Below are 13422 nucleotides of genomic sequence, written 5' to 3'. Positions count from 1 at the left end.
TTAGAGCTAGTGTGTATGGATTATCTCAGTTTGGAGCCTTCCAGAGGTGGACAAGAACATGTTCTTGTAATTACGGACCATTTCACACGCTATGCTCAAGCATACCCAACCAAGAACATGACAGCAAAGACCACAGCTGAGATATTCTTCAATAACTTTGTAGTCCACTATGGGCTGCCAAAGAGGATTCACTCAGACCAAGGTGCCAATTTCGTTGGGAAACTGATGACCGAACTATGCCATTTGTTGAGAATTGACAAGTCACGTACCACCCCTTATCATCCTATGGGGAATGGGATGTGTGAACGATTTAACCGCACTCTTTGTAACATGCTCGGTACCTTGGATCCAGACAGCAAGAAGAATTGGAAGGCACATGTTGGACCGTTAGTCCATGCTTACAACTGTACTCGCCATGAGACAACATCACTATCTCCATTCTTTTTGATGTTTGGGAGACATCCTCGCTTGCCAGTCGATCTCGCTTTCGGACTTGATATCGAGCCATCAAAGTCTATGTCAAGGTTGGATTATACCAGATCTCTTCGAGAGCGTCTCAAACATGCCTATGATGTAGCTTCCGCATCGGCTAAGAAGGCCCAGTCAAAACAGAAGACCTATTATGATCATACAGCCAGAGCTGCCATATTAGAGATAGGAGACCGTGTACTGGTGAAGATTGTTGCTTATGACGGGAGACATAAGTTGGCGGATAGATGGGAATCAGATGTTTATGTCGTTTTGGATCAACCTACTCCTTCCATCCCAGTGTTTGTTGTTGGTAAGGAAAACGGAGATGGGAAGAAGAAGACTCTACATCGGAATCTGTTGTTGCCAGTTGGGTCGCTTCCAGGACAGGAAGTACCAGTTCAAAAGCTGAGGAAGTGCGGTAAAGCTTCGCCTGCATCTAAAACAGATCCACTAATGGCGAAGTCCAAACCAGTCCCAAAGCCACGGAAACAGAGTAAACCTTCACTTAAACCTCAGCCAGCTCCCGTTGCATCTGATGATGGAGAAGATAGAGATGGAGATGAGGAGTTAGTCAGGATCTGTGAACATACTGTGGATACGTCAGTGTTTGCTGGCAATACAGCAGACAGGCCAACTGAAGATGAAGTAGAACGGGAACTAGAATCGGGAGACAATATCGTTGTCACAGAAGAAGTTGATGATATTGATCATGTCTCACGTAGACAGAATCCATCTCAAGAAGAAGCTGCTGATGCTGATCATGATGCCCATGGACAGACACAATTTCAAGATCATCCTATGACTGCTGCAGATACAGAGGAGGGACAGCAAGCTGCAGCACCCCAGAGGCAGACTCCTGCTCCCCTACCGCGGCGATCTACACGGGCTAGGACACAGCCAAAGTGGATGTCAGGAGGAGAATTTGCTCTCTCGGCAGTAGCTCAACCCGAATGGCTTGTGCGAGCTAATTATCTTAGTTCACTCCTAGCCCAGGGTGTATTTGGCAGCCAACAGCACAGAGCATCAGATGCTATTTTGGATCTCATCACCAGTAAAGACAAATGACGAGGACGTCATTTCTTTGTGGGGGGGAAGTGTGTGGCCGATATTTGATATTATATTTTTACAATTATGTACATATTAGTTTTAACTCATTTAGCAATTTTATGAATGTTTGTATATTAACAGTTTATTGCAATTGCAGAGATATTACTTCACATTTGTATAGTTATTCACAATTGTATAACAATCACTTTGCATTCCAGGTATAACGTTCTGTATTTATAGTAATGAATGCTTTACTATCAACAGGTATAACATTTTGAAACAGACTATACTCAGTATTGTCAGTCAGAAACATATCTATTAATAGCCATGAGGTCAGTGCTATTCTAGTTTCATTAAGGGTGGTTAGGTAGGGTCATTACATTATTATGTGCCCTTAATTGATCCAATCTGATTGGATCATTCAAACTCTTGTCCTCTTTCACTAACCCAAGTGTTCACTCCACTCTCTTTGCCTGCACTGACAAGACATTTATAGCGTGCTGGATAATACCATCTTAGAACACCACCAAAGGTCAGTTTAATCTTTATATCAATTAATTAGTGTGTATACCTTTAAATGCTATATTGTTGATGTTTATGTGTTAATAAAAGCTGTAATTTATGTGTAAATATAAACTGCAACTTGTATGTATTTGTACAAGTTAGTCTCGGCGTGTTAGGGTTACAAAGCTTGCTAGTAATTCAATAATATTTTAGTGTGTAATATTTAATATGAATTCAAATAAGTTATCCATTTCATTGAAGGGTTTTCAGTCTTCCGTGAGTAAAGGTTGCACTTTTGGATGGTTGATTGATTGATTTTATATACGAGAGAAAGTATGGTGTGTGTGTGTGCGTATGTATGTATGAATGTGATAGAAATTTGAACTAGTTATATTATGTCCTAGGCGTTGAAATGGTAGAGTGTATATGTTTAGTTTACGTTATCCTAACTTTAACGTTGATCATTGTTTATACAGATTATACGTGCGATTGACTGACTTGGCGGCTTGACAGGGCTGCACTGTGTACCCTAGTGCCATACACCGGGTAGGAATGTATATTTATGTTGTTTTGCGTACTGTATATACTTTATCGGGGCATGTTTACTGTATTTATATGTCTCCCTAACTTAATATTCATGGCAATTACGATCGCCCTTGTAGTTTATATGTAACGATAGTATTTCACCTAAACAACTCCTTTTACAACTCCTGTATATATTATGACTTATGTATTTCTTGAATCATGTGTTGTTTCAGGGTGACGTTATTAGAACGGAATAAATATTCTCACACCCGTAACCAGTGTCCTGGAGTCATTATAATCCACGCACAAACCCGGTTACATGTGTGTGTGTGTGTTTTAAGTGTGTTTGTTTGAGTGTGTGTGTGTTTGTGTGTGTGTGATAGGATGCTTCTGTATATGACATTCAACATGGTGTCTGTTTTTGTGAGAGGGAACGGGATTTCTCTGTTTGTATCAGTGAACGGGTTATGTGTGTATGTGGCAAAAGACAGTGTGTCTGTGTATGTGAGACAGGGAACACGGTGTCTGTATATGAGAGAGTGAATAGGGTTTCTGTGTATGTGACAGGGAACACGTGCGTGTGTCTGTATGTGATAGGCAACTGGGTGTCTGTGTAGGTGTCAGAGGACATGGTTTCAGTGTTTGTGACAGGGAACCGGTGTCGTTTTATGTAACAAGAAATAGAGTGTTGTTGTGGGTGGGATCTGTGTGTGTTTGTGTGACACGCTTTCTATGCATATGAAGGATAACAGGGTGTCTATGTATGTGACAGGAAACAGTGTGTCTGCGTTTGTGACAGGAAAAAAGGGGTTCAGTGTATGTGCCAGTGAACAGGGTGTCTGGGTATGACATACGTTACAGGGTTTCTGTGTGTGACACATTGAACAGGGTGTCTGTGCATGACAGGGCGTACAGGGTGTCTGTGTATCTGACTGGGAATGCGGTGTGTGTGTGTGTGCGGCAGGTAACAAGGTGTCTGTGTATGTGCCACAGGGAACAAGGTGTCTGTGTATGTGAAACACGACTGGGTGCCAGTCCATGTAACAGGGAACAGGGTGTCTGTGCATGTAAGAGGAAACAGAATATGTGTATGTGATTAAGAACCGGGTGTCTGTGTTTGTGACAGGGAACAGAGTGTTTGGGTATGTGGCAGGGAACCGAGCGGTGTGTATGTGACAGGGGACAGTGTGTGTATGTGACAGGCAACTGGGTGTCAGTGAATTTGACAGGGAACAGGGTGTAAGTGAAAGTAACAAGGAACAGGGTGTCTGTGTATGTGAGAGGAACTGTAGAAACTCTAGACATTGTGTAAACGTTCAGGTACTGACACATTCACACATGATTATGATGATGTTAGATAGTGTTTCAGTAGCATGTTGCGTAGATATCCAAAGCACACCAGCTGGCACCCCGGACATCACACATTGTGGGAAAACTGAAGGACCTTTTCATGACTTTGCCCAAGGATCACCGCCCATGAATTTAACACGATGAGTGTTTAAAATCCCGAGGTACAATCAGTCGATGCGCAGAGCCAGACATCCAGACAAAGGTAGGTATAGTGGCTTTACTGCTAAGGTTGCAACACTGCAGTGACAGTGCTGTCACAACTGTCTTGACATTACAGTGACCATGTGCCTGTCTTCGCGCCAAATAAAGTGACGTGTTTCTTGTTTGTCTCCAGCTGGCGTTGTGATGCGTGTACGTCCACTTATTGGCCTGTCAACGGTGACCCCAGTCTGTCTGTAGCGCTGAATATGTCTTACAATCCTGACACGATGGCATCCGAGGGCGTTGGTAACATCATTGTATGTGACACCATCCACGAGAACCCAAGGGCCTTTTCGCCCTCTTCAGCTGTTAATCGTGGCATGATTCTCGTACTCTTGTGTTATATCATGCTTTCTAGTCTGTCTTTGCTAGTGGTGTAACGATTCATCGTCAACTACGAGATACTAGTGCATCGATACAGAACTCATTTAGGCAAAATAGGAAGATTATGTATTTCTCGAGGGTCCATGATACATCGATATCACCACAAGAAATTAAATACTCCTTGACGTTGCAGCTGTTTGACAAATAACACCATTTGCTAGCAACCATGAACGATGTCGTACTTAATAGGCTTTTATAAACTGATTCTGCCAATAAAACACACTGAAATATTTGTAAATGCACTGGTGCATAAAAAACACTACTTCCCAATTTAAACTTTAGTTTCAGATTTATAGTAGTCGTTGTAGCATATCCTTCATCTCTGTTGATGGGTGAGCTAATATTCTGTTACGGACAGCTTCAAGTAGTTTTCGGGCTGAGAAGTCAATCTTGTTCCTTACAATAAGCTTGGTGGTGTTCTGGTGTTGTGGTTTGGTTTGGCTTTAAGATGGTCAGCTTTTGCGGATTTAGAGTTAGATTGTAATTCAACATTCCGCTTGTAGCCAAAAAGACTGGTATTGGTGTGTTATCTACATAGGTATATCTACATAACATTAAGAAAAAGGTTAGTCATCTGTCACGGCAGTGACTCAACAGTGTAGCCCATATGGTGTATGATGGTTCGCAATTCTACGGGATTCCTATGGATTTTCTGGCCAAAACAAAACAAAACTTAAGCAAAATATGGTCACGGTGAATGTTTTATTGCAAAAAGCAATCATTCAGCAGCAGTATGTAATGGATAACGAGAAGAAAAACAACGCAGCTCGTTATCTGTTATCACAAGATTGACACGGGGGTGCATTATCCAGTATTTGATCACCAATGCAGAATGGACTTGGAGTTTTTATAACTTTCTGAGCAGCAGAAGTGAGGTCGAAGTGAGTAGCTGATTCTTCTGACGTTTTGTTGAGGGATATGTGAATGCGACGAATGTTCCGAATGCGACGTCCCAATTATTCCCAAAGGTGCTCAGTGAGCGGCTGATGTTGTAGAGCTAAAACTTGCTTTCGTCACCAAACTTCACTCTTCGCCAGTTTCGCTGCTGCCAGTGTGGCACAGTCCTGGTTCATTTCAATCTGGCATATTGGGGTTGGCACGTCAACGTCATTCCCTTGAAAGGTCGATCGGCACAGAGACTACTAATTCGGAGTCGTCTGATCACACTCTATCTGCTGTCTACAGTGCTGTCTTCTGCCGTAGACGTGTGACGTGTCTTCCGATGATGAATTTGCAGCATCCCATGGTCCCAGCCACATGCTCTTGTGTCTGTTCCATCTGTAACATACAGATTGCTCGCTACCTCCGCTCTGGTGTTAAACGAGTTATGGTCCTGTTGTCAGTCGGCGTAAGAGAATACACCTCTTTAGTTTTTATAGCCTAGTTTGATACGGGTAACTTTGTGCACATTCGGCGTTATTTTTTTCATAAAAGTGCAAATTTTCACTGGGAATAGACATGCTGTGTTTGAGATATGTGCTTTTAGCTATTTTCAAATTATTTTGACAATTTACATTCGTTTCTATTTTGGTGGCGTTTCTTTTGGCCGCTGGTTTACATGGTCTCACCATAAAGATACACAGCTTTATTCTCTGAGCTCTATAAGAACATTCTACATTCTCTATAAGAAAAATGTTACTTTGCATGTCAAAATGTCAACAAAGATTAACATACCGGTTAACGTACCGGTTTATGTCGGTATGTACATTAATAGGACAATTGTAGTTCCTCTAAAAAGATGCCTTTCACGTACAATGCATACATTTGAGAATCTTTTTTCGTGATTTGGATTAAGCTGTGTTGCAATGTTTTCTTGCAAACTAATACATCCTAACATATCTTTAATGGTTTTTCAGTAATTCTTAGAAGTACAAGGGTGACGTTTCTTTGGTATTTAGTGTAGTTTAGAACAGTTGTCTGAAGTGAGTGGCTACATTTACACCAGCGAGTCTAAACTTGTGATGGTAGTATTCTTGTAGGGGTCCCTATAAGATATCTCCCGTGACTTACTTCCAGGCACGGAACCGTCTCTCTCACATTTTCATTAGACCGAGATTGATAGTCGTGTATCTCTGATCAGCTGAATTATGAAACAAGCTATAATTGTAGCTCCTTTAGTGTAGGAGATACCTTAGTGTCGTTGTAGCTGCTATAGTGTAGGAGTTACGTTAGTGTCGTTGTAGCTCCTATAGTGTAGGAGATACCTTAGTGTCGTTGTAGCTGCTATAGTGTAGGAGTTACGTTAGTGTCGTTGTAGCTCCTATAGTGTAGGAGATACCTTAGTGTCGTTGTAGCTGCTATAGTGTAGGAGTTACGTTAGTGTCGTTGTAGGCTCCTATAGTGTAGGAGATACCTTAGTGTCGTTGTAGGCTGCTATAGTGTAGGAGTTACCTTAGTGTCGTTGTAGCTGCTATAGTGTAGGAGATACCTTAGTGTCGTTGTAGCTGCTATAGTGTAGGAGTTACGTTAGTGTCATTGTAGGCTGCTATAGTGTAGGAGTTACCTTAGTGTCATTGTAGGCTGCTATAGTGTAGGAGTTACCTTAGTGTCATTGTAGGCTCCTATAGTGTAGGAGTTACCTTAGTGTCATTGTAGGCTGCTATAGTGTAGGAGTTACGGTAGTGTCATTGTAGCTGCTATAGTGTAGGAGTTACGTTAGTGTCATTGTAGGCTGCTATAGTGTAGGAGATACCTTAGTGTCGTTGTAGCTGCTATAGTGTAGGAGATACCTTAGTGTCATTGTAGGCTGCTATAGTGTAGGAGATACCTTAGTGTCATTGTAGGCTGCTATAGTGTAGGAGTAACGTTAGTGTCATTGTAGGCTGCTATAGTGTAGGAGTTACGTTAGTGTCATTGTAGGCTGCTATAGTGTAGGAGTTACCTTAGTGTCATTGTAGCTGCTATAGTGTAGGAGTTACCTTAGTGTCATTGTAGCCTGCTATAGTGTAGGAGTTACGTTAGTGTCACTGTAGGCTGCTATAGTGTAGGAGTTACGTTAGTGTCATTGTAGGCTGCTATAGTGTAGGAGTTACGTTAGTGTCATTGTAGGCTGCTATAGTGTAGGAGATACCTTAGTGTCGTTGTAGGCTGCTATAGTGTAGGAGTTACGTTAGTGTCGTTGTAGCTGCTATAGTGTAGGAGTTACATTAGGGTCGTTGTAGGCTGCTATAGTGTAGGAGTTACCTTAGTGTCATTGTAGGCTGCTATAGTGTAGGAGTTACGTTAGTGTCGTTGTAGCTGCTATAGTGTAGGAGTTACGTTAGTGTCGTTGTAGCTGCTATAGTGTAGGAGTTACCTTAGTGTCATTGTAGGCTGCTATAGTGTAGGAGTTACCTTAGTGTCATTGTAGGCTCCTATAGTGTAGGAGTTACGTTAGTGTCATTGTAGGCTGCTATAGTGTATGAGTTACCTTAGTGTCGTTGTAGCTGCTATAGTGTAGGAGATACCTTAGTGTCGTTGTAGGCTCCTATAGTGTAGGAGATACCTTAGTGTCATTGTAGCTGCTATAGTGTAGGAGTTACGTTAGTGTCATTGTAGGCTGCTATAGTGTAGGAGTTACCTTAGTGTCATTGTAGGCTCCTATAGTGTATGAGTTACGTTAGTGTCATTGTAGCTGCTATAGTGTAGGAGTTACCTTAGTGTCATTGTAGGCTGCTATAGTGTAGGAGTTACGTTAGTGTCATTGTAGGCTGCTATAGTGTAGCAGTTACGTTAGTGTCGTTATAGCTGAATCCACCTGAGATAAAAGTGTTCATTTATCTTCATGAGAATGGATTTTTTTGTTGTTGTTTTCTCCATAGCATTTGATAAATGCTTTTACAATTTTTCTTTTATTATTTCATTTATTTCTGTTTGGTTTTTATTCTCAGTAACGGCTTGAAAATATGTTGGCAACCAGAATCACTGCAACATAGCAGAAAGAGAGAACTACGTGTACTGTCAACCTGTCTGTTAGTTGGAGGCTGCTCTGGGGGCAGCAAGACTGGAGAACTGCGCTCATAATTATTGTTGCAGAAGTGTAGTAAATATACATCGACCAGAACATGTGTAATCATGACCAGAACATGTCTCCATTACCGAATTCTCACGATTTGACATAATTTTCAAATCTCTTGAATAATCGGGCCTTGCCAACTTCTCTTCATGAACTACATTATGCGCATGTCTCCATTACCGAATTTCTCATGATTTGACATTATTTTCAGAGTAAGAATGAAGCTGGCGTTTCTTCTATGTTTGACCACTGTCCTGGTCGTCATGGGAAAGGATGGGTTTTGGCGAAAACGTTGGGGGAGACGAACAAGTAAACCCTTCATCAAGCCAGTTTTGGGTACTGTGGCTAAAACCTATTTCAGGCCTGACCACACGGGAATAAAGATCGGGTGTGGTCTGTACAGGTATTTACAGTTAACGTATTTATTGAAATAACTCTTAGTTTCAATGTTCTACTAATTATGGTACACTGTAAAAGATTATGTTTCGACAACATTATTCAGTATTATCACTTTTAACAGACACCAATCAAGCCTGTTTTTATGTAAAAGTGCTACTCTTCAGAAAGACGCAGTGGGATAGCCCAATGGTAAACGTGTTCGCTCGTCACGTCGTAAACTCGGGTTCAATTCCCCACACGGATACAATGTGAAGCCCATTTCTGTTGTCCCGCGCTGTGATACTGCTAGAATCTTGCTAAAACTTAAATCACTTACCCACACTTGCATTAGCAATTTCACCGTACTGTCAGTGGACTTTCTAGTCGATTGATCACTTGTTTGTTTTGTGTACAAGCCACCACCGGATGGCTGGAGTACGTACTGCTGTACGAGGACTGTAACGCTTAATTTTGTCATGCAACATATTACTCTTCTCACGAACACCCGGTGTCATTAATGATTGTCAGTAGAAAAGTCCGTTTCGCTGACTTTCACAGGTAGTTTGCCTTAACGAGAACTGAACTTTGTTTCTGTTGCTAATCAAAGTTACTCTGATTTTTATCGCTTAGGTGACAAATGGTCAAATGATATGATTCATCTGTGCCCCTTAAAAATGATTTCTTTGCAGATTTGATTATCGGTATTTTGTTCAGTATGGTTTTAATGTCAACTACTGTTTCATCGGAAAACTCAACTCATTGAATGAAAACGTGTATTTTTGATAAACTAAACAGTATAGCACATATGTGAAATTATGAGTTTTTGTGGAAGGCGTGGTAGCTGAATGGGTTACATGGCTTGCGTGCTGGTGATTAGGTGTTCGACTCTGAGAGTGTGGGTTCGAAACCCGAATGGGAATCTGTACTTTACTGAGAAAGTGTAATACCAAATTTAAGATGTGTTACATTTGACCACTTTCTAAATGACGTGTGTTCATAAAAGGTAGCTGTACAGATTCATACCCGAATAGTCACACATACAACACAATCACTGCGTGCGTGATGTCTTTTCCAGGACTACACAAGTGTTTCTGAGAAAATGCTGAACAACAGGAAATCACGTGAACTCTATACCTGTGCAAATGCGCGACCCACAAGGGTACACAAATGCACAGTGTAGCATTACATTGACGTCATCGGCGGTGCATGCACTAGGTCGGCAAACAATCATACGCTCAGTTACCTGACTCCGATATGCTGAGCATACCGACTGATGGTGACTCATGTCGACTGATGATTAGAAATTCAATTATTTTGAATGCTCCTAACGATGTGAACGTTTTCATGTTCATTCAATGCAAATATTCACTTCAACAGAAAGTTTACAGAGCGTGAGATCCGGGCTGTGGACGCGAACACAGATGGATTGGTGGACAGGTCCGAGGCCGCTAGCTACTTCGGAGTCGACCAAAGCGACACCCAACTCGACCACTTCATGAACATGGCCGATGCCAAACGTGAGTTGCTGGCTACGTGAAGCTCGTAACAGCTGGAAGCATAACGCATTTAACACTGACAATTTGTAATGGGTGTGCGCGCGTGCGTGCGTACGTGTGACTGTCTCACTGGGTCTGAAGGGTGATTGTACTTAGTTACATTGTTGAGTCAAATGCAGCTCTGTGATGTAGACAACCATTTTAACTAATAGACGATAAGCAAAGGTTTATGTTTGTTACATCACTATATACAACATTTTAATGGTAGATACCAAAGCTTTTACTCGATCACTGTGGTCCGATTCATTGGCTTCACGCATGTCCTCAGATTGTCGTTTCTGTAATGGTTGAAAGGTGATGGCAACGTGGATGTGGACGAGTTCTTTGATGCGGCGCTGACGTTCGAGGACGAAGGTCCAGAATCTGGTAATTATTGTTTACACTTTGCTGCTTCCCCCACTCCCCACAGTGTTCAGAGAACAGCCATACCTCCAAGATACTAGTACACAGTGTTCTGTCTGTCTACAGATGTTCTTCAATATTCCACATTACTCTCAGCTCCAAAAGCATGAAAGCGTAGGAACTTACGTACCACCCCTCTTACAGCCTCGGTTATAAGATAACTCTTTCAAGCATTCGTTACTGAAGACTGCATAGGTTACAAGAGAGCTATTACAAGCAACGTTTGATGGGGACCTACTCACGCATGTTACCAGAGATCTCTCACGGAATATTACGTGGAAACATTTCCCAATTACATACCATACGATATCGTCGTCTAAAAGTGTGTATGTGCGAGGGTATATCCATTTGTGCTTTGGTGATTGTGTGAGCGCGAGTGTTGTTGAGCAATGCCTTGTGTCAAAGACGATCTTAAATGACATGTAACTCAGTTCCATTGATGTGAATCATCTACTGACCACATCATCTACACAACCTACATCATCATACACACCTGATACACAGAACTGTCCGTATGTTTCAGTCCCACGATCTGACGTCGGAATCCAGAACGAGGCTACCGAATGTCGAACCTTTGCCGTGAACTAAATTTTATTTTACCTCTTATTGATATTGGCGTGTTGTGTGCATTGATTAAACTTTCACTCAAACATTTATATTTGTTGCAGGTGATGTTGGATCTAACTCGGGTTCAGTTGGATGGTAGTTTTTACACACGTGCAGATTTACGGCTCTTATTATAATTAACGTTGTTGGGGTTTTTTTTTCGCGGAAGGGAGGAAGGGAACGTAAAATCACTTTAGGTGACGTCATTTAGCATTTTGTTATACAAAAGAGCAAATACATTTTGTTTTGTTGATGTATATAGGCTATGGTAACTTAGTTGGTACATAATCGATTATTGGTGAGGCAAACCACTGGTTGATACTGTGAGCAGCTACTGACCCGTCATGGTACATTGAAACAGTCAAGTCTCTGAGATCGTCCACCTGGTTAGTTGAACAGCCTCTGGCTACTAATTGGTGTGAGTTTAGGTTTACGCCGCACTGAGCAATGTTCGAGTTATATGGCGTCAACCCTGATATGATAACGTGTCCCAACGTAATATTAAGATAGCAATCACCGGTTTAATTGTTCACTCCGGACTGGAATATATTCAGGTCTGTAATGTGGCTGCAGTAGGACTAACTAACTGTGTTGACCCCATGTCTGTTAGTTTTGCTTTATGTGTTAAAATATATGCTGCCTGGTCATAAATAGAACATTAGAAAACATGCGTTAACCAAACACCGCTCGAACATAGGTTGAGACTGTGTGTTCGTGTGTGCGCCTCGCTCTAATCTCCACTCGGTATTTTGTGTGAATTTCCTTCTGCTAGCATGCCACAATTTATCAAATTTTTCCCTTTAAAGTTATTGTCAAAATCCAGTTTCGAAACTAAACATTCACAATATTTAGATTAACCAAGTTTAACGAAGTTTAATGTAGTAAAACTAAATTCATCTCCCGGTCAAATTTATAACCTATTATCGTATTTCACTTTACAATCTACCGACCGCGGTGTCACGCCATATGATACACAGTCTAGGGCTATGCGTACAGGTTACCCCAAACTACAGCCAGTCTTGTAATTCAACATTACTTCAAACTCGGCTAGATAAAGCCACTATCTGTATTCATTATATATTAAAAGTGGACACATGTATCTATATTATATAATTTACCGACATTGACACGTTGAATTGGTAACATACCTGCTTTTATAAGCAGCCCAGTCCCAGACCCAAACCAAAGAATATCTGTGACTGGTAATAAACGCATCTAAACTCGCTTCAGGTATGTTGGCCAATATTTCTATTTCTTTGTAACTTGTATTTGAATTGTATCCTTGTAAGACATCTAAGTTATTTTTAACACTGAAGTTCTGTCTATTTATGTACCTATTTCACTCCATATTCTGGCTAAATGTAACTTCACGTACATGTAGAAGTCCTGATACATTCTGGTACACTGTAATTGGTATAACCATATAAATGTATATTTTAGCAATGTTGCACAGCATAGTGTAGGCTAAACTCACCTGTGAAATGTTCTGTAGTCAGTTTAGTGTTGCTGTGTTAGTGTACAGAGTTGCAAAACTATTTTCATTCAGTGCCGAACTGAACAGCACTTTTGATAACGTTAATGTAATTTGTCTTTACACATATTCTATAATGCATATCTTTCACTTCCAAAATATATTACAATATTATATACAAAGCATATGTGATTTAAAACTGCTTCACTATGAAGTCGGCAGATTGATATTTAAGTTATGAAGTCGGCAGTGTGATATGGAATCAAGCTGTTTAAAATTATGAAGTCAACATGAGGACGTGAATGAACAAGGCAGTAATGTAAAATCAAGTTGTATGTATTATGTATCATGTATTATGTCAGAGAATATCTAGGACTAGTAATAAACGCATCTAAACTCTGCTTCAGGTCTTGTGTTGTATGTTGTGTAGTGTTGGTGTGAGTAGCCATCCTCTACACCGAGTTATAATTTCCCACTGACATCCACATAATTACTAGGGCCGTAAGGCGTCCAGAAAAGCTAGGTAATACTTC

At 41.1% G+C, this 13422-nt stretch overlaps 2 protein-coding genes across 2 annotated transcripts; both read left to right on the top strand.

The window, feature by feature from the left end:
• The first annotated feature begins 219 nt into the window (after window positions 1-219).
• LOC137286718 (uncharacterized) lies at window positions 220-1536 on the top strand. The gene has a single exon (XM_067818700.1). The coding sequence runs from the start codon at window positions 226-228 to the stop codon at window positions 1534-1536; it is 1311 nt and encodes a 436-aa protein (XP_067674801.1). The 5' UTR covers window positions 220-225.
• Window positions 1537-8691: 7155 nt separating this feature from the next.
• Window positions 8692-10853, top strand: LOC137286717 (uncharacterized). The gene is made up of 3 exons (XM_067818699.1): window positions 8692-8879; window positions 10232-10371; window positions 10705-10853. The coding sequence occupies exons 1-3, from the start codon at window positions 8695-8697 to the stop codon at window positions 10851-10853; spliced, it is 474 nt and encodes a 157-aa protein (XP_067674800.1). The 5' UTR covers window positions 8692-8694.
• The last annotated feature ends 2569 nt before the right edge of the window (window positions 10854-13422 follow it).

Source organism: Haliotis asinina, chromosome 6 (genome assembly GCF_037392515.1).
Source record: "Haliotis asinina isolate JCU_RB_2024 chromosome 6, JCU_Hal_asi_v2, whole genome shotgun sequence".
NCBI lineage: Eukaryota > Metazoa > Mollusca > Gastropoda > Lepetellida > Haliotidae > Haliotis > Haliotis asinina.
Note: the sequence above shows the minus strand (reverse complement) of the source record. Positions and strands in the feature narration are given on the sequence as shown.